The 26,597-nt window shown below is 37.2% G+C and overlaps 1 protein-coding gene across 1 annotated transcript; it reads right to left on the bottom strand.

The window, feature by feature from the left end:
* Positions 1-1,153: 1,153 nt before the first annotated feature.
* LOC107842503 (protein HUA2-LIKE 3) lies at positions 1,154-23,618 on the bottom strand. The gene is made up of 12 exons (XM_016686386.2): positions 23,026-23,618; positions 10,135-10,211; positions 7,455-9,512; positions 6,877-7,348; positions 4,282-4,390; positions 4,073-4,182; positions 3,794-3,975; positions 3,192-3,678; positions 2,627-3,071; positions 2,371-2,544; positions 1,691-1,750; positions 1,154-1,597 (listed from the first exon to the last, which is right to left on the bottom strand). The coding sequence occupies exons 1-11, from the start codon at positions 23,146-23,148 to the stop codon at positions 1,725-1,727; spliced, it is 4,263 nt and encodes a 1,420-aa protein (XP_016541872.2). The 5' UTR covers positions 23,149-23,618; the 3' UTR covers positions 1,154-1,597; positions 1,691-1,724.
* Positions 23,619-26,597: the final 2,979 nt, after the last annotated feature.

Genomic DNA, 26,597 nt, shown 5'->3' with positions numbered 1-26,597 from the left:
AAAAATATAAAATATATAAATTATATGGAAGAGATAAAATGCAGTAACTGTAAATATCAATTTACCTTATTTGATGGAGCACAATATTTATCAATAATTGAAAAAAATAGGCAAAAATTAAAAAAAAAAAAAAAAAAAAAAAGGAAAGAATATACGATTAGATTGGAGAGAAGTTAAATAATGGAGTGAAAATAAAAAAAGGTAAAGTATGTAGAGTAAAACACGCGCCTATGGAGTATAAAATGTAAAAAGTAAAAGTGATGCTGTTATTGTAATTTTAGTCTTAAATTTGTTACTTTCGGTAATTTTTCCTTGTTATTTATTTTTCCTTGTTATTTCTTTTACACATCGAGAGTACTTATGACTTTTAACTGTAAAGCCAATTTTAAAATTCAATCCAAAATCCGAACACCCTCGTATTTCTTTTCTTTCCAAAAGTTTTTCAGCAAAACCCTCAGGGGTTGGCCTGGTGGTAATTGGCTTGAGCCTTGAGGTCAAGGTCTCAAGTTCGATTCCCACTGGGTGCAAACAATTTTTGAGTCCAATCGAACTGGGTGAAACCCTAAATTAACCGTGGTGCACTTGCAGAAAACTCCTTGCCGAGGGTCTGTGCACCCCGGGATTAGTCGGGACTCGAAGAGTGCTCGGACACCCGGTGCAAATCAAAAAAAAAAAAGTTTCACAGCGACAGCAAACAGAAGATCTTAAAAATAGTTCATATAGGCTAATGACTTCCAACCCGGGTTTCTTTTTCTCAACGGTACCAGTCGCAGTCTGTCATGCCAAACAACTCAATGTGCTTTCAAAAGCTACAGGAAACTATTCCAAACTATTATTTGGGAAGAGATAATGGTCAGTGCTTTTCCTGTTAGCCACTACATTTCTGTGCCTCAAATGTACGTGGTGCACTTGAAAAACGGCCCAAGCTGCTAAAAGATAAAAAGTGTGCTTTTGTCCGGTGAAAGAACTGGCCAGGGCAATTGGATAGCGTCCCAACTGAGGCAAAATTAACCTGAAGAGAGCCACAGCAGCCGGATCAAGTCAGTGTGTCCATCTGACTTGACAAGATCCTTGCAAGCCAACACAACTCGATGAATTAACACAGTTCACGTGAACCAACCAGCATTAAAGCAGGCTAACGGCATAACATATATTGCTACCAAGAGAACACAACTTTAACTTATCTTATGATTTCTGCTTTACAATTCTGGTTATGCAGACAGAGATGAATTCCTCCGGAATGTACAGAGATCATGTGAGACTTCTATAACAATGGGTGCACATGACGAGTAATAACCTGAAATGTCCTAACTATTGCCAAAATGTTGTTGACAGACCTCTGATACTAACTAGGAGAGGAGAGGCCATAACTGCTGATCAACATAAAAAGGAAAAAAAAAACAATATAATTAATATACAAAACTCAGCTGCCTAGGAATATGCTACAGAGCTCTCTAGACGTTGGATTATCCGCTCTACAATTGCAACGGAATGCCTAAGATACATATATACAAAGCATTAATAGCATCACTGCTCTCTCCTCCGGTGCACCTCCACGCACAAATTACTCAGATTAGTATAAACAAGCCGCACCTACCTGCAACAGTATGTCAGGCATAAAAACAGATGCCTAAAGAACGACATGAAACCACTGCCTAAACTGTTAAATTTTTCAACAAAGTATCTGTACCAGCAGCTGTAGCTTCCATGCTTGGGTTATCATTTTATCTTGGTCTCCAAAAGCCAGGACCTGCAGAGCAGAAGCCACCAACATCCAAGTGTTGTGTAAGAAACACCTTGCTTATTGCATAAGTAATAAATAAGCCGAATTAGAAAAAGCAAGGCATCCCACAAAAACAATAAACTGAACCCCTCCCCCAAACACCTCCCCCTCTTTATTACTTGGTACCTTCTCACTCACTTCACTCTTTGTTCAATTTCACATTGAAAGGTCATATCCTATTACTGGCCAGCTAAATGTCATATGTTCTGCTTTCCAGCATCAACTCACCAAATTTACAATTTCAGTAGGCTATACTGTAACCGATTTTGTTTGGCTATTAACAAAGAAAGTTACTTCAGAGGTGTAAATCAAGGCCTGCATCTACAAATGCACATCAGTAGACAGTGGTCGGTGGGTAAAGTTTTTGCCGAACCTTCAAAGAGAACTTCGATGCAGTGTGCAAGTTATGCATCCCATGCCCCATGTACCAACTTAAAATGGCTCACAGTTCAATTTGACAACTTCGAGAAATATAAAATCTGGTAGATTAAACTCACACTTAAAACATGAGGGGGTACTTCAATAACAGAAGTATATTTGAAATAGAGCAACAGTATGCAGTTTCCACATGGATAAAAGAATCCAACCTCTAGATGTCGCTGGAATTGGGTATTCAGGCGGTGGTCTGTGAGTAAGGATTTCCCTGCTATTCATACCCCGGGGAGGGTAACCCCACTTGTGGCTTGGTAAAGGTGGTTCACGTGGAACAGGATATGATCCAGCAGCATAGTGACCTCTGGAGCCATCTGGAAAGCATGGTCCTGAAAGATACAAGCAACAGTGAAACCAAGGAAATATAGAGAGTTGAAACACTTGGGGATTGCAGAATGCCAAAGGCCTTACCAGAATAATGGGATGGTGCCATCCAGCTCTCTCCAATTTCACATTGCACTGATTTCATTCCATTACGATCTCTGGAAAAACTTCTATTATCTGCATTCTGCATATGGAGTACATTGGAATAAGGGGTTGCTATATCCCTCCGCTGATCAGCTTGAACATAAGAGAACTGATTTGAAGGAGCGGGGTGAGGTGGCCGCAAGTGGAAGCCCTTGCCAGAAGCCCCATCAGGTGGATGCACTCCATTAGACAAGCCAAATGGTGGACGAGAAACAGCTCCATTGCCGGAAGGACGTGACCTAACAGAGTCGAGCACCTTCAATGGTCCCTCAGCATGAATCTCTCTGCTGTCACGGGGCTGACAATGAATAGCATCTGAGACTGTCGGATGAACTTGTGCAACTGTACATCGCTGAAAAACGGCTTCCTGCAAGTTGTCTTTAATATTCTGCAAAACATTAACATTCAGATAGCACATTAAAATAATTCTACCAAGCAATAGTTGATCGTACCAATACAAATTCACAAGAAAAAAATTATCCATAGCCCAGAAGTAAAACAAATGTACCTGGGAACCCATTGAACACTTTGACTGAACACTCCCAGGGACGGAATTCAATATAGAAGACGGAGGCGGAAAAGAAGATGGTGCAGGTGTAACTGAGGGTAGACGTGGTGGAAGTGGAGGGGGAGATGTTGGCAAAGGAGGAGATGATGGGGGACCATCCTTCGGAAGTGGGGGATGGAAGGGACCTCCAAAACCGTTCCCATCATCAGTACGTGAAATCTGAGCAGAATCTGCTCCAACACTGCAACTGATGGAACCAATTTCCCCTTCACACACAGGGGACACATCTTCCATTTCAAGTTCACCGTCAACATCTTCCAGGATATGTTTGTGCTTCTCAATAGGCAGGATGGCTTCCTCGTTGTTGGACTTTCCAGAAGGGTGTTCTGGAGTGACAGACTCAAAACCTTCACCATCAGAATCACTTACTCCTTCATCCTTAAGCATTGGAAGCATGCAAAACCCAGGAAGTTGAAGACTTGAATTGCTGAAGAAGTACAAGTAAGACTCACAATATCAAGACATCTCAACGGGAAAGTCTGAAATCATAAAGTTTCCATTACCTTAAACAATAACATCTACAATGGTACAAAATAAGTTACCTTCCATATTCATCGACCAGCATACCCTCCATTTCTCTAACTGGATCATCGAAAGGTCTTTCTGTCCTCATGGGACGCCGGCAGAATGCACGATTCGAACCACGATCAGATTCAAGTGCTCGTATGTGGGGTAGAATAACTGACTCAGGAAGAATCTTCCTTTCCTGCCAAACCCTCAAAACCTACCAAGAAATAGACAATGAAATCCAGGGTTTGACCCAACATTAAATTTGCTAGACATGCAACAGAAGGAACAGAAAAAAGAAATGTTTCTCTTACTTTCAAACATTGCCTTTGATTTTCCTGAGAACTACTTCCAGGCGCGGCTGCTGATATTAGACGTGGCAATACTGCCTGAATCGCGGGAGGATATATGCCAGCAATATGACCTATAATTACAAATACAAGCAGTTAACATCGTAGCAGGAAGATACAAAAGCAGCACACAAGTGCAACGCCACAAAATAGAAAATACTCATACAAGTTACCTTTTAGTCCTCTAGAACATTGCGCAATAGAATCAACAAGAAAGAAAAGATCCACCCTTCTATGTAAGCTTGACTCGCTTTCCAACTTTTGAGCAATGATCTCCACAACCTGTGTCCATCATTCAACATCAGAAATCAGGACTAGCATGCATATTGCAAAATAAAAAATACAAATTTCATCAAAATTCCCAGCCCTTGTCTATAAAAACTCAAAACTTCATATTCCGAATTATGTTTCCCTTTTTCTGGGACAAGGGGCCAAGATGCAAGGACTTATCAAATACACCTAAACTCAGGGCACCAAAACCAAAAAGTCCCTGTTCCAACAAGTATGTCACGGTGAAAAAGAAAAAAGTAACTGAACTTATAAAGCTAAGAAATTACATCTAGTGTGCATTAGGGAAACGAATTAATTCAATATTTGTCAGGAAACACAGGATACAAATGTCAACCAGGTACCGGATCAACCTCACCTTATTGTATCTGTAGTTTATTCTTCTCAAAGAGGACAGATTTAAAACCTTTAATTCCAGTTCTCGAACTCCATCCATACAATATAATGATATATCATTTTTTACCCTTGAATCACCTTAGACATCTCTATATCAATCAAACTTCAGCCAACAAAAGAACAACACGAATGGGATCCCAAATAATTACCACACAGTTCTCTCTTTAACAGTTTAAAGACGAGGAAGGAGAACAAGGTGGTAGTAAGGCTGGATTCCCAGGTTGTTTGTAGGAGGGATAGTTTTAAGTATCTCGGGTCCATGATTCATGATTCAGGGAAATGGAGATATTGATGAGGACATCTCCCACCGTATTGGAGCAGGATGGATGAAGTGGAGGCTAGCCTCGGGAGTGTTGTGGGATAAGAAAGTGCCGCCCAAACTTAAAGGCAAATTCTACAGAGTAGTAGTCCGTCCGGCCATGCTGTATGGAGTGGAGTGTTGGCCAGTCAAGAATCCCATATTCAAAAATTGAAGGTGGCGGAAATGCGGATGTTGCGTTGGATGTGTGAGCTTACTAAGGGTGATAGGGTTAGGAATGAGACTATCCGGGAGGTTGGAGTGGCTTCGGTGGAGGACAAGATGCGGGAAGTTCGGTTGAGATGGTTCGGTCATGTGATGAGGAGGGGCACGGATGCCCCAATTCGTAGGTGTGAGAGGCTAGCTTTGGATGGTTTCAGGCGGGGTAGGGATAGGCCGAAGAAATATTGGAGAGAGGTGATTAGACATGACATAGAGCAGTTACAGCTTACTGAGGACATGACCCTAGATAGGAAGGTTTGGAGGACGCGGAATTAGGATAGAAGGCTAGTGCATGTGGGTGGGTCGTCGTTAGTAGTTAGGAGAGCTTTGGGGGGGGGGGGGGGGGAAGGGGGGGGGGGGCCTTTGGTCCGTTAGTGTAGGGTATTACTTTGTGGATGTCTTATTTCTGTTTTTCCATCTTGTTTCATGCTTTATTATAAATTTGTTTATTATTCTTTGTCTTGAGTCGGGGGTCTATCGGAAACAACCTTTCTACTTCTCCGAAGGTAGTGGTATGGACTGCGTACATTTTACCCTCCCCAGACCCCACTGTGTGGGAATACACTGGGTTTGTTGTTGTTGTTGTTCTCTTTAACAGTTTAATTGCATAAACATCACGTCCCCTCCCTGTTGGGAATTAACATACACTTCACAGTCCCTTAAAACAAATAGGACCAAATTACTTGTACTGACCTGAACGCTCTAACTAAAAGATATTTAGATAGGATTAGAGCTTAGAAAATTCAATTCAATAAAGCTCTTTCTAGTAGAAGATTAGTTACTAGTTCGAATTTGATACAAATTTATATTTTTTGGGAATTGGTTGGTCTGTGTTCCTATCTATTAATAGGATTTTGGTTTACACGACTTGTTGCGGCAAATGCTTGTCAAAAAGCCTTTGTAACTAATCGTGTTGGGGATTTTGGTTTATTATTAGGAATTTTAGGTTTTTATTGGATAACGGGGAGTTTCGAATTTAGGGATTTATTCAAAATATTCAATAACTTGATTTATAATAATGAGGTCAATTTTTTATTTGTTACTTTATGCGCTGTTCTCTTATTTGTCGGTGCAGTTGCTAAATCCGCCCAATTCCCCCTTCATGTATGGTTACCTGATGCCATGGAGGGGCCTACTCCTATTTCGGCTCTTATGCATGCTGCTACTATGGTAGCGGCGGGGATTTTTCTTGTAGCTCGGCTTCTTCCTCTTTTCAGAGTTATACCTTACATAATGTATTTGATCTCGATACAACCAAGCAACAAACTTGCTTTTCTGTTCGACACCCTTTCCCCTAACCTAGTGAATCATGAAGAAAGCCGAAAGGGACACTAAATAAACAAGCCACCAAACTTGTAAACTGCCCGAAAAGCAGCGAAAATAAAACACTATTAATCAGCTACAGACGGTTATTTGCAATAGTACAGGGGAAAGGAGGAAAACAAATCAAGAAGATTCAGCAGATAAGTTTAACAAACACTAAAACACTTTTATTTTTGGGATAAAACACTATTAACAAACTATAATAAAGAAAAATATCGTGACAAAACGCATGCAACTTTACCTTGGAACTAACACCAAATTTAGCACAGTCAAAAGCAACACGTGTGGCCCGGAGAATGCTTTCTTTTGTCCTTGTCAGTATCCCAAGAGTGGCCTCAAAGGAACCCAAAGCAACACTGGCTTCTTCTCCTCTGCTGCTCAGTTTCGCACCGGTCCTTGGTTTGTCATGTAGCTGATGAGCCAAGGGACTAGAGCTTCCAACACTTACATGCATGCTAGTATCTGCGCTAGATATGTTGCAAGTTAAAGTATTTGGTGTAGATGCCCTAGCAAAGGAATCCATCCCATCAGTAAGAGAGGATGTCGAACGGGTGGTTGAAACAGCTTTATCGCCAAATTGATCATCAGATACAGAGCTCAAACCAGACATGTGCAACTCCTTGAGTGACACATCCACAACTTTTTCAGGACTTGAAGATGAAGTCACACTTAAATTCTTTGATGCTGATCCAGCTTCTTTCATATTAATTGACCTATATTAAGGCATACAGTGAAGTATCAGTACCTCAAACAGATTAGGGACCAAGAGCAAATAAGACGGAGACTACAAAATTATCGGAAAAAATGAAAATATCTTACTCTTCATTGTCTTGAATGCTCACATCTAATGACACCTGGCACAACTTGTTATTTTTACCACATTCAGCCTCTGCACTACCCAACCCCATAATACCACCTTTTGGCGGTGAACTCATTATTACCTCATCATTAGATCCACAATCAGCAGATCTCCCAGAAGCTTCAGAAATTGGATCTTCAAAATGTTTTGCCGACTCTGTAGCTTCATTTTCACAATTTTCATCAGATGTCATGACTGGCCCTGGTGAGGAACATTCACATTTGAAGGTACCCTGCAACTCACCATCATCAGGCTTGGCATTAGCAGAATGTGCAACAAAAGTGCTAGAAGGGCAGTCATTTGATGACTCCACTTTTTGAGGCGTCTGTATAACAGCATCCGAGACATCACATTTCTCTTCACAGGACACCTTTGCTGAGCTATCATCACAACCTAAAGGTGTAGTAAGAGCTGGTACTTCTGATAAATATTCCAAGCCTTCCCGAGCTACTATCGCTTTAGCACTAGCCAAAATAGTAGCGTCTTCCTGTACAGCACTAGCTGGGCTTCCCATTCTACCCACATCAGAGTTATTCTTATGTTTAATACCTCCAGACAGCTCAGAGCAAACCTCCTTCGAACTCGGGCAATACCTGTTGATAGATGTCTTCATGTCACAAAACCCATCCACATCTGGTTTCTCATCATCTGCAGCATAAGCTGACATGGCCTCCAAGGCACGATGAAGCCGTTTGGATGGAGGTAAAGTAGATTCACCATCCAGCGAACCACCAAACTGCTTACGGATCTCCCAAAAAGGTGGTCTCTTGGAAGAACATTTCTTTGATGGAGATGAATCGTATGCATCACCTCTAATACAAGTAGAGTTCTGAAGGCAAGATCCATCTCCCTCGGTTACCTGTTCCAAAAACTTGTCAGAAGCTCCTGGTGATTTTGCATCATTCAGAACCTCATTATCTAGCACCTCTCCTTCAGGTGCCGATCTACCCATACGAACCCTGGCTCTCTTCACCAGTGGTAAGTGCTCATCACCATCATCTTTCAACTCCTTGGAACTTTTTTCCTCAGATTTTACAGGGTCACCTGGCAAAACATCTGTAGTCCTAGCAGTCGGTGCCTCCGGAGATATATCTTTGTCTAAACCAACACAGGACTCGGCTAAATCAGTGTGCAGCCTCTTTCTATTGGGCTTCCGTTTCTTCTTGTGTATTACCACACTACTTTGGAACTCAAGCCTTTGGCTCAACTCAACCTCCGATTCACATTGCACAGCACACCTATATACAGGTTTACAACCAGATTCAACACTGCTGCCTTCATTTAAGCTAACGTTACCAGAGTCGACGGTAGCAATTTCCGAACCACTCTCTTCTGTGCTGCCATTAGAAACAAAAGCGGGTTGTTCCATATTGTTCCTCTCTAAACCATCTGATGGGTTTCCATCCATTTTATTCCTTCTCGCAGATCTATCCCTTACTGTATTAGCACCATATCCAGCATTCATGCTGTGAGAACCAGAGGGCAACAAACGATTTTGAAGTACTTCATGACCAGTTCTCAATGAACTTCTCAACCTGCGAGCAGATGGAGCCCTTCTTTCCATAGCACCATTTCTTGAGCTTCCACCTACAATTTTCCTTCGGGTAGAATAAGCCTTTGTAGCTGGCCCATCCATAACCTCCACGCTAATAGGAACAACTGATACCATTTCACCATCATGGGAGACATCGTCTTTTGCAGCAACTGCACCCTCCTCGTTTTCAAAGTCTGGTTCACTTTCATCTCCAAGGTTCTCCTTTGATGAAGATTCAACTGTGTTAAGAGCTTCACCCTCCAAATGAGCTCTGGTCAATTCAACTGCTACATTGTCACTCCTAACAGCAACTTCATCGGTAGAACTACCATTGACTGGTTGCTCCTTTTTCAACTTCTCAAAGCAATCGACAATCTCATGCACAGCACGAATAAAATCAGCACCTTTTCCACGACGTTTAACATAAAGAGATTGTTTCTTATCTTCGGTAAATGCTTCAACATCCACTGGATTGCAGAAGGCTCTGAATTCAGAAAAGAATTACCAAATATCAAAGTCATGGAACGGGAGATAGAAAATAAGGATGTCATACACACAAAGTAAGAATATATAGCAGAATTAATAGCCAACACAACTCTTAACAGTAAAGGAATATAAAGCACTAGGTACTATTACTACCATATGATTAAAAAAAATGGGGTAGCCAAATTACATGTGGTCAAAAAACCTCAAGCCTTATTCTACCTCCTTGGCTAAAAATTGAGTTAAGACTATTTTGTCAGTTAAAACTATCAATTCCCAACATATGAAGCTCCCAATGTACAAAAGTATCAGTCAATGAATCTTACTAATGGTGCATCTGACAACCTTTAATTCCTGATGCTCAGTATACATCCTCAAAAACATTGGTTCTCTTAATCTCAATGTGATAAATTCTTAATTCTAAAGCGTGCTTCAACAGTTAAAGCATCTAGGTGATCAAATCTTACTAAAAGTACAACGAGTACTTCTAAGGAATCTAAAAAGATGACTTCATTCAATCAAGTTTGCACATACTGAAAGAGGTTTAACCACACAAAAGTTACCAAGGTTTAGAATAAAAATAAAAAATATAATAAGTCACGATCAAGAAATAGAGTACTCACATTTGTTGGGTTCCAAAAAAGTAAACTAACACTTTCTTCCGGTCTCTTGAATAACCCCACTTCTCTGGCTCACTCACCTGTCATAAGCAACAAAATCATGCTTAGGCTTCTCCTTTCAGAGCTTACAGCTGTTGGTCAAATGAGAGGTAAAGGAAATTGAAAAAGAAAAAGACTAGGTGCTTCTGGCCATCATGTAAGAATACATAAATCTAAATCTAAGAAAAAACATATTTTAGGATAATAACTTAGTCAAATAAGTAAGGAAATACTCAAAGAAAGCAATTAGGCGTTTCAGGCCATCATGTGAGAATATACGATTTCTTTTTTCAAATCTGGTAATAGAACTGATGAAAAAACATTTTAGGATGTCAACAACAACAACATACCCCATGTATTCCCACATAGTGGGGTCTGGGGAGGGTAGAGTGTACGCAGACCATACCACTACCACAGGTGAAGTAGAGAGGTTTCCGATAGACCCCCAACTCAGGACCGATAATAGTATACCAAACACAAAACATAAATGCATATAAACTAATACAATATGCAAAATAAACTAACACTGCTAGTTAATACAAGAAACAATACAACCACAAGATAATACTATAAACTATCTATTTGAAATCATAGACATCGCTCAAACACCACGAACAAGAAACTCCAGGCACAAACAAAGTACTCTCCCCTACTGTTACCAACACACTCCTACCCCCTAACCCTCTACCCTAATCCGCGTCCTCCATATCTTCTTATCAATGATCATGTCTTTCATAAGCTGTAACTGCTTCATATCATGCCTAATCACCTCCCTCCAATATTTCTTCGGGCTACCTCTACCCCTCCTGAATCCATCCATAGCTAGTATCTCAAACCTCCGAACTGGAGCATCTGAGCCACTCCTCATTACGTGCCCGAACCAACGTAAACAGACTATTCTCATCTTGTCCTCCACCAAAGCTACTCCCACCTTCTCACAAATAATCTCATTCCTCACCCTATCTTTCCTAGTACGGCCACACATCCATCGCAACATCCTCATCTCCATCACCTTCAACTTTTGAATGTGGGAGTTTCTTAACTGGCCAACACTCCGCTTCATAAAACATAGTCGGTCGGACTACCACTCAGTAAAACTTACCTTTTAAGTTGCGGAGGCACCTTCTTATCACATAAGACTCCCGAAGCGAGCCTCCATTTCAACCATCCTGCACCAATCCTGTGCGTGACATCCTCATCAATTTCACCATTCCCCTGAATCATAGACCCCAGATACTTGAAACACTCCCTATTCTGAATGGCCTGAGAATCTAACTTCACTACCACGTTAGCCTCTTGCGACAAATCATTAAACTTACACTTTAAGTACTCCGTCTTGATCTTGCTCAACCAAGATCCTTTAGACTCAAGGATCTGTCTCCAAATCTACAACTTATGTCGAAGAGTAAATTAAATAGAACTTCTATAAAACCGAGAAATCCACAAGACAATGGCACAAGGTTTGAAACTCTATATAATAGACCTGACCCTCTACTCTTCTCAACTTAAATACCAAACTTGCGTGCAGGGTTAACTTATCAAGAACATGAAATAGTTCATTTGTAATGTCATATAAAATGATAAGACAAAATTAATGGTTGCATATGCTTTGCGCAAAAACAAGAACCCATAAATAAGCTTAGTAGGTGTTATTTGTACCCTATAGAATACTGATTCCTGCGAAAATCTCAGTTATTGGCAGAAGGTAAACATTAACAAATGTTGCCCGTAGTATCTAAGGCAACCTCTTAACTATCTAGTCCTCTGGCTTTGAAATGTATCTTAAGAGTTTAAGCTGAAACCTTTCAGAACCTTTTTTTAAAAACTGATAAATAAACAAACTTTTCCATAAATAGTCTCTCTCACACTTGACAACCACTATGAGGTGGTGCTGGTAACTAATTATGTGTTCCAATGGTCAACGAATTGGGTGCAAACCTTAAAATAAAGCATTCTAATCCAACAACCCCCCCCCCCCTAAAAAAAAGCAAGTGATTTTTCCCATCCACCCAAGCCTTGGTGGGCAAAGTTACCAAACACCTGTATTAATAAAATCCAAGTGCGTGCAAGTTGCCTAGACACCATTGTTATAAGAAAAAGACATCATGACCACTAAAAGTAGTTTTTTTTTTTTTTCAGGGATAGACTCTTAGCCCTTTTTTATTTGTCTTGGTGATGGATGTTCTGACACGTCATATTCAAGGGGGATGCCTTGGTGTATGCTTTTTGTTGATGATGTGGTATTGATTGATGAGACTCGGGAGGAGTTAATGATAAGTTGGAGATTTGGAGACAAGACCCCTAAGTCTAAAGGATCTAGTTTGAGCAGGACCAAGAAGGAGTACTTGGAGTGTAAGTTTAGCAATGTGTCGTAGGAGGCTGATGTGACTGTGAAGCTGGACTTTCAGGTCATTCAGAAGAGGGAGAGTTTCAAGTATCTGGGTCTATGATTCAAGGCAATGGGGGAGATAGATGAGGATGTCACACATCATATTGGGGCAGGGTGGTTGAAATGGAGGCTTGCTTCGGGAGCTTTATGTGATAAGAAGGTACCCCCGAAGCTTAAAGGTAAGTTCTACAAAGTGGCAGTCCGACCGGCTATGTTGTATGGAGCGGAATGCTGACCAGTTAAGAACTCCCACATCCAAAAGTTAAAGGTGGCAGAGATGAGGATGTTGCAATGAATGTGTGGTCATACCAGGAAAGATAGGGTGAGGAATGAGATTATTCGGAAGAAGGTGGGAGTGGCTTCGGTAGAGGACAAGATGCGAGAAGTGAGGTTATGTTGGTTCGGGCACGCGATAAGGAAGGGTTCTGATGCTCCAGTGCGGAGGTGTGAGACAATGGCTATGGATGATTTTAAGAGGGGTAAAGGTAGGCCAAAAAAATATTGGAAGGTGGTGATTAGGCATGATATGGAGCAGTTACAGCTTACGAAGGACACGACCCTTGATAGGAAGGTGTGGAGGATGTGAATTAGGGTAAAGGGTTAGGGGTGGGAGTGCATCGGTAACAGTAGGGGGCGTTCTTTTTTTGTTTCTAAAGTTTCTTGTTCGTGGGTGGAGTGTTGTCTATGGTTTCGGATATATAGTTTTTAGTAGTATCTTATGGCTTTAGTATTATCTTGTGGCTAGCGTCGTTAGTTTATTTTGCCTATGCAAATTTATATACATTTATGTTTTGTGTTTAGTATACTGTAATTGGTTCTAAGCCGAAGGTCTATCGAAAACAGCCTCTACTTCAACTGAGGTAGGGGTATGATCTGCATACACTCTACCCTCCCCAGACCCCACTAGGTGGGAATACACTGGGTATGTTGTTGCAGTTGTTGTATTTATGATGATGTACACTTGGTAAAAGTGCCCGTACAAGCATAGTTGTTAAATACACACCTCTTGTTAATACTAAACACTTTTTTTCCTTGAAAGGTAAAATACTAGATACTTCTAAGTTATTAGGTTGCAATACTTCCTTTCTTTTTTTTAATAATCGTGGTGTCCGAAAAAGCTTTCACGCACCTCGACAAATCCATGGGAAATCTACCGCCTCCCTCCAACAATAGATATCTATAGATATCAAGTAACTATGTCCACCAAGGCTAGAACAGATGGGAAGAATCACCTAGTGTTTTTTGTCTCAATTGGGACTTAAACCTGAGACCTCAGATTCTCAACCCACTTCATTGACCACTAGGCAATACTTCTTGTATAAATTTTAGATCATAACTTAATTTTCACAGCATAAAACAAACAAATATGGGAAACTATTTTTCTTTATAAAGAAAATATGGGGAAACTAGCTATGACAAGAAGCACCTTCGTTCTCAAGATGACTATACACAAGCCACATACTATTTAGAAAATTAACCATAAACATTTGAGTAACCTCTAAAAGTAGTCAAATAATGTTCTATGACATAGTAATGTTGTTTTACAAACAAAATATACAAACTGAAAGTAAAAAATAATTGTTCAATGGAAAAAGGTACAATGAAGAAGCTTATATGTAATACAAGTAAAAGATAACAAGAAATAGACAATAAATATCTATTTGGAATACTGGTGGCGTTCATACCACTTTGCAATACACCTCCACAAAACACCTGCTATATTTCAACAACATAAATTCAAATAACTTAGCAGATCAAGAGTTACGAAACACACAGTAAGCAAAAATATACAACCAGGCTTGTTGAAAACTAATCCAGATTATTAGATTATTTTTATTCAAATGCAAAAATTAAAATTAATATCCCCTTTAAAATACATTTACCGATTTTTTGAAATTGGAAACTATCCATTTAAAATACAATTACTAGTGTTCTTATGATACATTTTCTTTCCTATTCCAGATACCACAAATGTTCATCAATAATCTTTCCTTCACATCAAAAAACTATTTTGCCAAACCATGTTTAGTGTGTAGACGCTCTTCCGAAAGATCGACCTAATGATTACTCAAATACATGGCCCAGTATATTAGTATATTGTTTATTCATAGCAAATCGAAGAAAACATTCTACATTGCATCAAACTACAGGGCTTATGCAAACCTCAAAAATGCCTTGAACAAAGCAAAGTCAACGTTCTCTATACACAAAACACTAATAAATACTCATTACTGTTTTGGTTGTAGAGATCTAGTGTCCTTACAAACATATTTACTACCTTCGCCATTGGTTCAATGTTTTAAACGCCACACTGAGGGAAAAGTGCACCACATCTCCCATGAGGCACACAACCTTTCCCATGAGGAGCAATTTCAATACCAATAACTTAGCATTACGTAATTTTTTGAAAAATAAGATTTTTAACATTACATGAGTTCTTTTAACCTTTTGGTCCTTAAGTTTGAAAAAGGGTCTAATTGATGAGGACATAAGTGAAGTTCACAACCATCGCCAGTTTCAATTTCCTCGTGGATATGAGGTAACAAGTCATTGTAGAAGTTATACTTTCTACACCAGCAAAGCCAAAAACAGAAGAACAAAATCTAATACGCTAACAATGATCCATTTGATTTCATATAATTTTTTACTAGTGTCTTATCCCGCGAAAGAGGCTTGTAAGGCTACCTATTTCCAAGGAAAAAGGCAAATTCAACCACTTTGAATTATAATAATCTAAAAAGAGACAAAAACACAATGCGTCAAAATGGCAACGAAGATACCTAATCCTCACAACAGCTTTCATCCACATATTACATAGGGCTTAGCAAATAAATTTTGTCCTTTTCCTTTCACAATTCTACTAACGACTTTAAGTTAGACTTATCATCCACTTGGCAATGTAATCAAAAGCAAAGAAGCAAAAAAAAGCTCGGTCCATTAGGACTTCAAATTCAAAGCACAAATAAAGTGTTCGCTTCAGTGCTATTAAAAGCAAAAAAGCTCAAAACGCGAATAAAGAGTCGTCTTTAATGAAAAAAGTGCAAAGGGAGAAATATTATAAATATGTATGTTGTATCCAAGATTAATAATTATAAGCATGAACGACAAATATATGAAGAAAGAAATTGAAAAAAATTACGATACTGTGAAATATTGATTGTGTAGCATCGGCTCTTCAGAAAAGGCTCATAGGCAAGGAAAAGTATGCCTTAGAAAATTGATGACACTGAATTGCACATTAAGAGAGGTGAAGCTCTCAACACATTTTCAGCCTCACTTTAGGGCTTAAGCGCGCCTTTGATAACAATGGTGGACCTTAATGGAGAAAGGCACAAAGACGGGAAAATACAAATATATATGTTTAGCCCAAGAGTTACAATCATAAGCATGAATGACAAATATATGAACAAAGAAATTGAATTTGTTACGATAAAGTGAAATATCAATGGTTTAGTGTTGTCTCTTCAAAGGAGAACGATTGACAAGGAAAAGTATGTCTTCGAACCTTGATGACAACATTGAGGCGCAATAAGCGATGGGAAGCACCCAACACATTCGGAGCCTCGCTTTAATGCTTAAGCGTGCCTTTGACAACAGTCCCCCTGGTAATATTATTGTGCATCTTTTACCTTTGCATTAATAACATATTTGGATTGGCTTATTTTAAGTGTTTTTAAGTCTAAATAGTTTTTAAGCACTGTTGTAGCGTTTCGACAAATTTAAAAGATTTTAAGCTAAGATAATAAAAATAAGCCAAAAATCTTAAGTAGGATTTTAACTTATGCCTTTTGATTTATAAGCCAAAAGTCAAACGATCAATCCAAAAAGGCTTTGATAATGCTACCAATATCTTCAAAAGTTTACAACCAAGAGAACTTGACACTGTCAATTATAACGTCAAAGGATGTGCCTCGTGAAATTAAATTTTTCTTGGATACTTGACTACTAAAAGGAATCAACATATACACCAAAACAAAGAGATAACTAGAACGGGAAATGAGGCTAATGAAACAACTACCATCAAACCAAATAAGCCAGTGCGAGTTAATTATCCTTTTTATTAGTTAAACATACAATAGCACACGTTCATCAATTAAAAAACAAGGCTAACATTAATACCACATATTATGTTATATGGAGCTGAGTGTTGGCCGGGTAAGAATTCTCATATTCAAAAATTGAAGGTGGCTGAAATGAGGATGTTGCGTTGGATGTGTGGTTTTACTAGGGCTGACAAGATTAGGAATGAAATTATTCGGGAAAAGGTAGGAGTGGTGTCGGTGGAGGATAAAATGCGGGAAGTGAGGTTGAGATGGTTTGGCCATGTGATGAGGAGGGACGCAGATGCCCCGGTTCGTAGGTGTGAGAGGTTGGCCTGGGATGGTTTCACGTGACATGGAGCAGTTACAGTTGACTGAGGACATGACCCTGGATAGGAAGGTATGGAGGATAAACATTAGGATAGAGGGTTAAGGTGGGTGGATGAGTCGTAGTCAGTAGGTAGGAGGGCTTGGGTATCTTTTGTTTGGCAGTGTTGCATATTTTTGTGGATGGCGTGGCGAATCTATGTTTTTTATCGTGTTCCATGCTTTTGATGTTTTTATATACTGTCCTTTGCCTTGAGTTGGGGGTCTATCGGAAACAGCCTCTCTACTTCGTTAGAGGTAAATGGTATGGTCTGCGTACACTCTACCCTCCCCAGACCCCACGATGTAGGAATCTACTACACAATCTAAAGAAATCTGTTGAAGGGCATCTTGCAATGATAAATTCACCAGATGTTACATTGTCAGCAGCACCCATGATAGCGATGTTCTTTGTTACATGAACCATATTGGTATAAACAACCTAAGTTGCTCAGACTCTACAAAAATATTGTCGCATCCGTGTTGGATCCTTCCAAAAAAAAAAAAACACTATTTTTTAGAGGTTCCAACACTCAGTTGTCCACATTTTTGAAGAGTTCGAGCAACATAGTAAACAACAACCATCCACAAAAGCAAGCGCTATTATGAAGTTCAAAGTTAGGTATGCCATCTCGATTGTAAGGCAAGAAAAAGAAAGGGTAGAAAGCTCATCAATCACTATCAATCACTTTCTAATGGAGATAAAAATCACTTCTTAAAATGTGAGAGGCCTTAATTGTGTTGACAAACGCGGTGAACGAAAAAATTTATTCAATTAGCGACTAGCGAATTTCTTTCGTCTTCAGCAACATACAAGTGGATTATGAGGAGGAAGAGTGGACGCAACCTTATCCCTACCCCTCAAAGGTAAAGAGGTGGTTTCTAAAACTAGTTAGATCTCTCCGGACCAGCATGTGGAATGACTTTTGGCTTTGGAAGCTGACAGTCCAAAGGATGGAGTTGTTTTTTTAAAAGACAAAAGAAGTATAGTCTTGATCTGAAAGGCACTTTCTCCTTGACCATTCCTAACTCAGATCTCTTCCAACTTTTCTTCTGTCGTTCCCCGAGTTCACATGCATCATAGTAGGTTCGAAAGATAAATAGTCCCATGGACCATTTGTGGCGCCTTCAGTGTCACCATATTCACCTTAGAAAAGGAGAATGACCATTATATCTCATCTACTATGATAGATTTTTAGGACTTCATTGAAGAGTTAAAAGTCATTGTTGCTTAAAAAATGAAGCTTCTGAAGTCTAACTCGAAGAGTGGAAACCTAAAATCTTTAAATCACTTCAGCACTACAAATTCTAATATGCTCTCTAATTTGCTGGAAATGGATAAGGCAGCTAATACTACAAACCTTTCAAATGACTAATAATTACTAGGGGCGAGATGGCAAATAAAATTGAGTGAAATTGTAAAAGAAAAGGAGCTATTTGTCGGAAAAAACAAGTGTCCACTCGCTTCAGCATAGGGATAATGCCACCAGTATTTGCCATAAAATGGTCAATGCACAGCACAAGTACAACCACATCAATTCTCTAAAAATTGAGGGAGAGGTTGTCATGGACGAGGGTGTAATCATAAATCAACAGCAATAACACTGATCAAAATTTGCGAACAAGAAGATGAAGAAGAAGAGGCGGCTCCAAAGACAACAAAGATGACCTTTAGTTTCCTAAATGACCTAAGATATTTGTTGTCTGTTTTTATCTTTAATTTGGATCTAGGTCAGGCAATCTTGGGCCCGACTTACTTATTTGATTGTAAACAATTTTGTTTTGGTTATGAAAAGGGCTCTTGCACGATTTTGATTTAAAAGAAAAAAAAGTCTTTCCACCCCAAACACCAATCTCTACGCTGAATAGGATACTCCAAGACCCCTCATGGTTGACAATCTCAAAAGATGATAATGTAACACTTCATAGTCTCTTTTAAGGAGGAAGAAATATTGGGGTTATTAAAGACAGAGCCAAGGCCCCAAGGCCGGATGGTTTCACTAGGAATTTCTTCCAAAAATGTTGGATGTAGTCTAGCATGATCTTTACAAAAATTAATACCTATCTACGTATTGGGAGTTTTTACATGATCTCATCTAAACTACTGGACAAAAAACTTAAGATTATCCGAAAATTGTGTTATCTCCTAAACAAATGGCTTTCATCAACAACGGTAGACACGCATGAATGTTGCTCTTATTGCTCTTATTGCTAGTGAAGGCCCAGATTCAAAAATAAAGCAAGGCACTCTTAGCGTCTTATGCAAATTAGAGATAGAGGTGGTGTTTAACCATGTTCATTAAGATCTTTTGCTCTCTTTTTGGAAGGATATGAACTTTCGACAAAAATGAATCAATATATTTCCTTTTGCATTTCTGATCTCAAGTTTAGTATTATTATCAATGGTCCCCCCTAGAGTTTTTTTAATAACATCGGTGTCCAGGCCAACTTCTGCACACCTCGACTAAATACACAAATACCTACCATCTCCCACCAACAACAAATATCAGGTAACTCGGTCCACCAAGGCTAGGACAGATTGGAAGAATCACCTAGTTTTTTATCTTTGCTAGGATTGGGATTGGTACTAGAGACCTCGGTTCTCAACCCACTTCATTAACCACCAAGGTTTCTTTGCTTCTCATAAAGGCTTAACACAAGGAGACTATCTAGTGCCTTTCCTTTTCATTTTGGTGATATAGGGAATGAGTTTAATGTTGAGTATGGCTCAGGGTTCAACTGATATGGATGCAAGGGTTTTCACCATGTGTTACAGAGTACAAAAAATCTCCCACAAGTTGCAAATGATACTTTGATTATTTGCGATTTCAAAGTATCGAAGATCCTATTTATCAGTATCAGAGTCACTCTTATGGCTTCTGAGGCCCTTTTTGGACTTTTTTAAGTATCATTTGCTTCTGGTTAGGTTCAACTGAGACGGATTCAAGGGTTTTCACCATGTGTTACCGAGTATAAAAAATCTCCCATACTTTGCAAATGATACTTTGATTATTTGCAATTTCAAAGTACCGAAGAACCTATTTATCAGTATCAGTCACCCAGTCACCCTTATGGCTTTTAAGGCCACTTTTGGACTTTTTACGTATCATTTGTTTCTGGGTAATGATGTTCCCAACATTCATTTGCTTGTTAATTTTTTATGATAGCATTATTGGCACCATGCCCGCCACTTTCTTTTGGCCTCTTCTAGGTGCAGAGTCTACATCCATCTCCATTTGGGATGGAACACTAGAAAAATGCAAAGAGAAACACTCTAATTGTAGAAGGCAGTATCTCTCGCCTGGGGGTATAGATTTGTTTTCATTACCTACCAATACTAAGGCTCTTTTACCTCTATTTTTCCCCGTCTCTATGAACCTGGATAATTCAAGAAGAGACTTTTTGGCAAGGAAAACAAAGATAAGAGGTCCTTCATTCTTGTCAAGTGGGAACATGTAACCTTAGTAAGAAAGCATCACCCTCGATAAAAGAGCAGGAGGATTAGGAATTAGAAACCTGATCTCGTAGCACAAGTATAAGGTGTAAATAGTTGTGGAGGCTCAGTAAAGAAGATAATGCCCTTTAGAGAAAAGCCAGCAGTGGTTAATATGAATTGCTAAGTCAATGAATTTCTTGAGCCTCGCCCTCTCTTATTGTATTAGCATTTGAAAGAACATCATAGGCTCATGGGACTTTTTCGTGGGGTAGATATATTTCTACATATCAGAAATGGAAGGAAGATTTGATTTTGGCAAGACACTAGAATTGAAACTACTCGCTGAATGGTTTGTTTCTTGCTCTTTTTCCATAGCTCAATCAACAAAACATATTCCTACTCATGAATGCTGAAGAAAAACCTATGCAAATGGAACCACATTAGACATAACTTGAGATCAAAAAATGAGAGAATTTCCAAATTAAGCTACACAAGCATCAAATTGGGTCTGATGTTAAGTATCAATTGACTGAAAGTCTAGCGTATTAAACACACTAGCAAATTAGTTGCAAACGTTATCTAGATACACTTCAATTCAAAACACAATGTAGGAAGAATTAAAACATAATCAAAAGTAGCTGAAGCTCACAAGAAGAAAATGTAGAAGCAATAAATGGTCAGATTAGGAAGTCTCAAGTCCTAAGTTCTTTCTCCCTTTAACACATCATGTTGGACTTCATTTTGAAAAATGATCTCATATGCATCAGACAATGCATCATAGAGACAGACGGTAGGTTTAAAGTTTATGTTGCGCATCCAAAGGAACTTTATGTTGCTACATCATTCCCGAGATCCCAAGGACAAAATATTCTATAATATCAAAGTCCAATTTAGAACTGTCTAAATCCTTATGGAACTCGAATGCCAATCTAACTTATTAGCCAAAGAAACTCACTTCGCATGAAAAAGACTTGAGATTTTGCATTGCTATATTACCCGAGAGTATTAGATACCATTATTAGATGAGACGATAATTTTTTTTCTTTACTTCGCATTTGAAACCAACAAACTAACTTATTTCTTTCCCTTTTCCTGCTCATTAATCATTAATCTTTCATTCAAATTACAGAAAAAAAAGAATAAAAACAAGGGAACCAAAACAAATACTCCTTCCATTTCTATTTATTTGACATAAAATGGCACCTTTTTAAATTTTGGTAAGTTCTTTATTCTAAGATTCTCATTTTACCCCTAATGACGCTCTGTTACAGAAATGGCATGGCATATTTAAGACTACGCACACCTTGGGTTTAAGACCACAAGATTCAAAACCCTTTTTTACAATCTTACTTCATCTCCAATCCAACTAGGATACGAAATGAAATAAAGAATGTAATATCTATCCTTGCTGCCCGATTAGAACCGAGTACAGCAGGATAATTCTGCAAATACATTTAATGCAAAACGATCCCACTTATATATTTTTTTCACGAAAACATCCCCACACAACTTATCAAAAAATAAAATTACACAAAATCTTGCCAAAGGATTGATTACCTTTTACTAATCCCAACGAAAACTTATTGCCCCAGAGATTATAGTTGATATACATGTTAATATCATGAATACGCAGGGTATGTTGTTGTTGATGGTGTATACAAGTTAATATCATAATCACTTCCCAAAGTAATAATTCTGAAGAACAGTGAAGAACTAGAGTTTAACAAGAAAGTAGAATCAAGATTTACGGGATATTCAACTTCAAGTTCGCAGAAAATCAACCTGTTACAATCAGCCAAATCTCTTCCTTGTTTGTTTCATCTCTTACACTCTCTTATATAACCAAGAAACCAGTTGTTTCAGCTATTGAAGACTCAGTGGATAATAAAGTCCCAATAATTACACTTCTAACTACAGTCTTTTTGGATTTTCAAGCACTTAAAAGACCCTAATCTACTCCAAAAAAAAGGTGTTTTTTTTTTTTTTGCAAAACCATCAGATTCAGGTAAACAAGCTATATAAATGGTAAATGATAAGACGTTAGTCCTCAAGAAAACCCCAATCTCTTCCTTGCTTGTCTCATCTCTTTCACTCTCTTAAATAACCAATAAATCAATTGGTTAAGAGATTGGAAACTCCGTGGATAATAAAGTCCCTATTTTTTACACTTTCACCTTCAGTCTTTTTGCATTTTCGAGAACTTGAAAGCTCTAATCTACTCTAAAAAGGCGAATTTTTTATTGCATGCCCCAATCTCTTCCTTATTTGTCTCATCTCACACTCTCTCGAATAACCAAGAAATCAGTTGTGTCAAAGATTGGAAACTCTGTGGATAATAAAGTCTCCTTTGATTACTCTTCTTTTTGCATTTTTCTTAAAGATTGGAGACTCCGCGGATAATCAAGTCTCATTTTTTACACTTCTAACTACAATTTTTTTCACTTTTCAAGAACCTAAAGGCCCTAATCAACTCTGAAAAGGTTAATTTTTCGCAACATCATCAGATCCATGACTCCAATAGTTACAAAAGAAACAACTTGTCTCATAAACACAAGAAAGAATCACAAATAATCCATAAAAATGAACCTAAAAAACATCGAAATAGAAAAGCATCGTCGACATACCGTAGCAGGCCAAGCTGGAAACCCTTTAACCTTAGCAAGGACAAGATCACCGACTTTCCACTGACGACAAGCTGCAGCGGCCGCCGCCGCTTTACTTGTACCTTTTTTTCTACTGGGCGCCATATAAGCCTAAACTAATCAAACCCCAAACAAACGATTCCTAAACGTAAAGGAACCAAAACCTCTCAATTTGATAGATAGATTATAAGGCATTTATAGGTCCAAAACACCCCCCCCCACCCCAAAGAGGAAAAAAAAAAAAGAAATTCACGAATTGGAAAAATCTAAACACAAAGTCGATAGACAAAAGAACCTGGAAAAGAGAGAAATAGCAGTGGGGTTTTAAAACCCTAACCCTAATTGGTACAAAGAGGAGGAGGGAGAAAAGGGGGCAGGAGAGTTCTATGGCGAAAGGCCGTTCACTCATGAAAAAAAATTATAGTATAAATAAATAAAGTAAAAGAAACAGATATGACCGTGGAGATTTGTAGGGGTGGCCGGGTTGCTAAAGTGCACCGAAGGGGTTGGATGCAGTTAAGAATTTTGTAACGCATTTAGGCTATCGTGCGCGTCGTGCGGGTATTATGCAATTTGCTTTGCTTTATTTTATATTTGAGATAAAAATAAAAATAGGTGTGGAAGCACGGGACTCAACAAACTTGTTATTGACACCTGCGCTTGGATGTGGCAGATGCTGAATAAACCTATGATATGGGCTTTAGAGCCCATACACTTTGGGCTTAAAGAAAGGAAAAATGGATTGCTTGTATGGGGAAAATTCGTGGGCAACGAACTTAAGTTTATAATTAGGTATTTCATAGCAATAATTTCATAATTATCTGAAATAATAATTTATATATATATTTAATGTGCAAGATAATATTAAATACATATATAAATACGGTTAATTATTTTACTTTTAGATAACAACTTGAATTTAAAAAAACAAAAAAAAATTAGTTTCCTTAAATCATGTTCATCTAATTAATTAAAGATTAATTGAAGGTTCTACTTCTAACAATAGAAAGTCTTTTCAATGAGTTTCAAAACTCAAAATAGATTTGATTGATTAAAATAATATTTTTCTCTCTTTTCTTTTTCTTCTTTTCAGTTTTTTTCCTTCATATTTTTCATTTTTCATTTTTTAACTGCTTCTTTTTATCTTGCAATTAGTTTTCTCCTCCATTTTTTACATTTTTTTTCTTTACACTTTTTTTGTATTTTTTTCTTTATTATTTCATTTTTTTCCTTTTTTGTTTCTTTTTTTTTTCCTTTTCTATTTTTTATATATAGTTTTTTTTTGTTATTTTGTTTGTTCTTGTATTGTATATTTATATGTTTTTTACATTTTTATATTTATTTGTATCAAATTATAAGCATTAAATAAATTTATTATTTGAATAGTTTACCTGTGAATATACAGAATTTATCATTTGTATTTGTGTAAAAATAAGTGTACGTATTAATTGTATTTACTTGAATCTAAAATATACAAATATGCAATGTACCATTTATTATAAATGTAGCGTTAGTATTTGTATGTCAAATCTAATATTTGTATCTCTATATATATAAATATGTATTATTTGTATATGTATGGTTCAAGTTGTTAAACATGTATCATTTCATACAAATGTAACATTTATTTTTGTATAATTTATCATTTGTATTGTTCAATTTGTATCAATAAAATACAATTTATATGAATGAATATAAACACAAGTGTTCATAGAAAGAAAAATAACAATTCTTTTTCACTTGTTAAAAATACAAATGATGCAATACAAATTTAAATACGAATAAATGAAATTACAAATATAAACAAATATACGGTCAACTTAAAAATACAAATGCAAAATAATATTTTAGAAATACATGTATATCGATGAAAATAAAATAAAAACAAAAATACAAACAAAATAAAATCATAAGATAAAAATATAATATGCAGTCAGCAATAAAATACAAATATAAAATAATTTTTTAAAATGCAAGTGCAAATAATATAAAATATAAATGATACTACGAACTATAAAATACAAATACAAGTACGAACTATAAAATCCAAATACAAGTACAAATTATAAAATACATACAAATCCAAGTGTGAATCATAAAATATGAATACAATTAAATCAACGGATATAAATATAAATAATAATGTGAATAAAAATACAATAAATGATTATGGTGTTTTCATTATCATCAATGATTTGTGTTCGACGTAGTCATATTTTTTGAAAATTCAATAAAAAGACATAAAATAGAACACAAAAGAAAATGAGAAAGAAAAAAATAGAAAATAGAAAAAAAGTAGAAGCTAGAGATAGAAGTAAAAAAACAAAAATGGAAAAAGAAAAAAATCAAAAGAAAAAGAAGTGAAAAAGGAAAAAAAAAAGGGAAGAAAGAGAAATAAAAGCTAGAAATAAAAGAGTAAACATAGAAGTGAAAATAAAGAAACAAAAAAAAAGAAAAAAATGAAGAAAACGAAAATAGAGAAAAGAAAATAAATATATGAGAAAGAAAAAAATGAAAAAAAAATCAATAAAAACAAAAAAGGAAAAAAAGAGAAATCGAAGAGAAAAAAATAGAAAAGAAAAAAGAAATTAAAATAGATAAAAAAAATAGAGCGATAAAAAACTGACAAGAAAAAAAAAGGCTAGAGATATAAGAGAAAGAAAGAGAGAAAAATAATGGAAGATAAGTAGTCACTAAAATATTGTTATTATTGATATCCCACATAATTTTTTTTAAAGTGTTGTCATTTAGCTTGATTATAGACTTAAGTTTGCTACTTCTTGTATTTTCTCCAATATTCCTTCATACGATTTCAAAATAGTTTATCTTTTGTAAATCTCTCGTTCTAAATTTCATTATTCCAAAATTTTGATGATAGAAGCTGGTACTCGAAATCTAGAGAAAATATAAAATCGTCAAAGTAAAGATGATGAGAATGGTAGACGAAGGAAGCATTGAAGGGAAGATCCTGAGAGACATTGACGAAAATTGAGTATTAGTACAGTTTTCGATTGGTTTAAATCAAGTAAGTGTATGTCACCAAGGATCTAACGAGTATAGCCACATCAAAGAAGGCATACTCTATGTAGAGAAGAGATTGAATAGTCGTTCCTCACAATATCCCCTTAAAACATAACAATTGTCTTCCAAACCATGAATGAAACAGAAAATCTCATTAGTTTAATTTCAAATAGAAAAAGAATGTCACAACCCCAAAAATAGAGTTCGTGATGGTACTTGTCACATCCGTCGGTATAGGTAATACTATCACAACCCAAACTTAATAATCAAAGTAAATCAGAATTGGAAGAAGAATGACAATAATCCCAATATGGTATAGAATTGAAATACAAGTCTAAATGAGACATCCCAGGTCTGGTTGTCACTAGTACAAGCCTCTTAAATAGAATGATATCAAATAAGCTAATGTATCTTAACTACGAATAAAGTATAATATAAAATAAAAAGAGATTCTATTTCCATCTTCGCAACACCAATATCGAGAGGACACAATTTACGCTTCACTACTAATTGGCATTTGCACGGGTTTCAGA

The sequence above is a fragment of the Capsicum annuum genome, chromosome 9 (assembly GCF_002878395.1).
Source record: "Capsicum annuum cultivar UCD-10X-F1 chromosome 9, UCD10Xv1.1, whole genome shotgun sequence".
Lineage (NCBI taxonomy): Eukaryota > Viridiplantae > Streptophyta > Magnoliopsida > Solanales > Solanaceae > Capsicum > Capsicum annuum.
Note: the sequence above shows the minus strand (reverse complement) of the source record. Positions and strands in the feature narration are given on the sequence as shown.

Bases quoted from the DNA above. Each gene is read 5' to 3' on its own strand.
- LOC107842503 (XM_016686386.2), bottom strand. From the start codon at position 23,148: ATGGCGCCCAGTAGAAAAAAAGGTACAAGTAAAGCGGCGGCGGCCGCT. The intron at 10,212-23,025 runs GTATGTCGACGA...TGCTTATGACAG, and splicing joins TTCCAGCTTGGCCTGCTACG to GTGAGTGAGCCAGAGAAGTG. The intron at 3,976-4,072 runs GTAAGAGAAACA...ATTTCTTGGTAG, and splicing joins ATCAAAGGCAATGTTTGAAA to GTTTTGAGGGTTTGGCAGGA.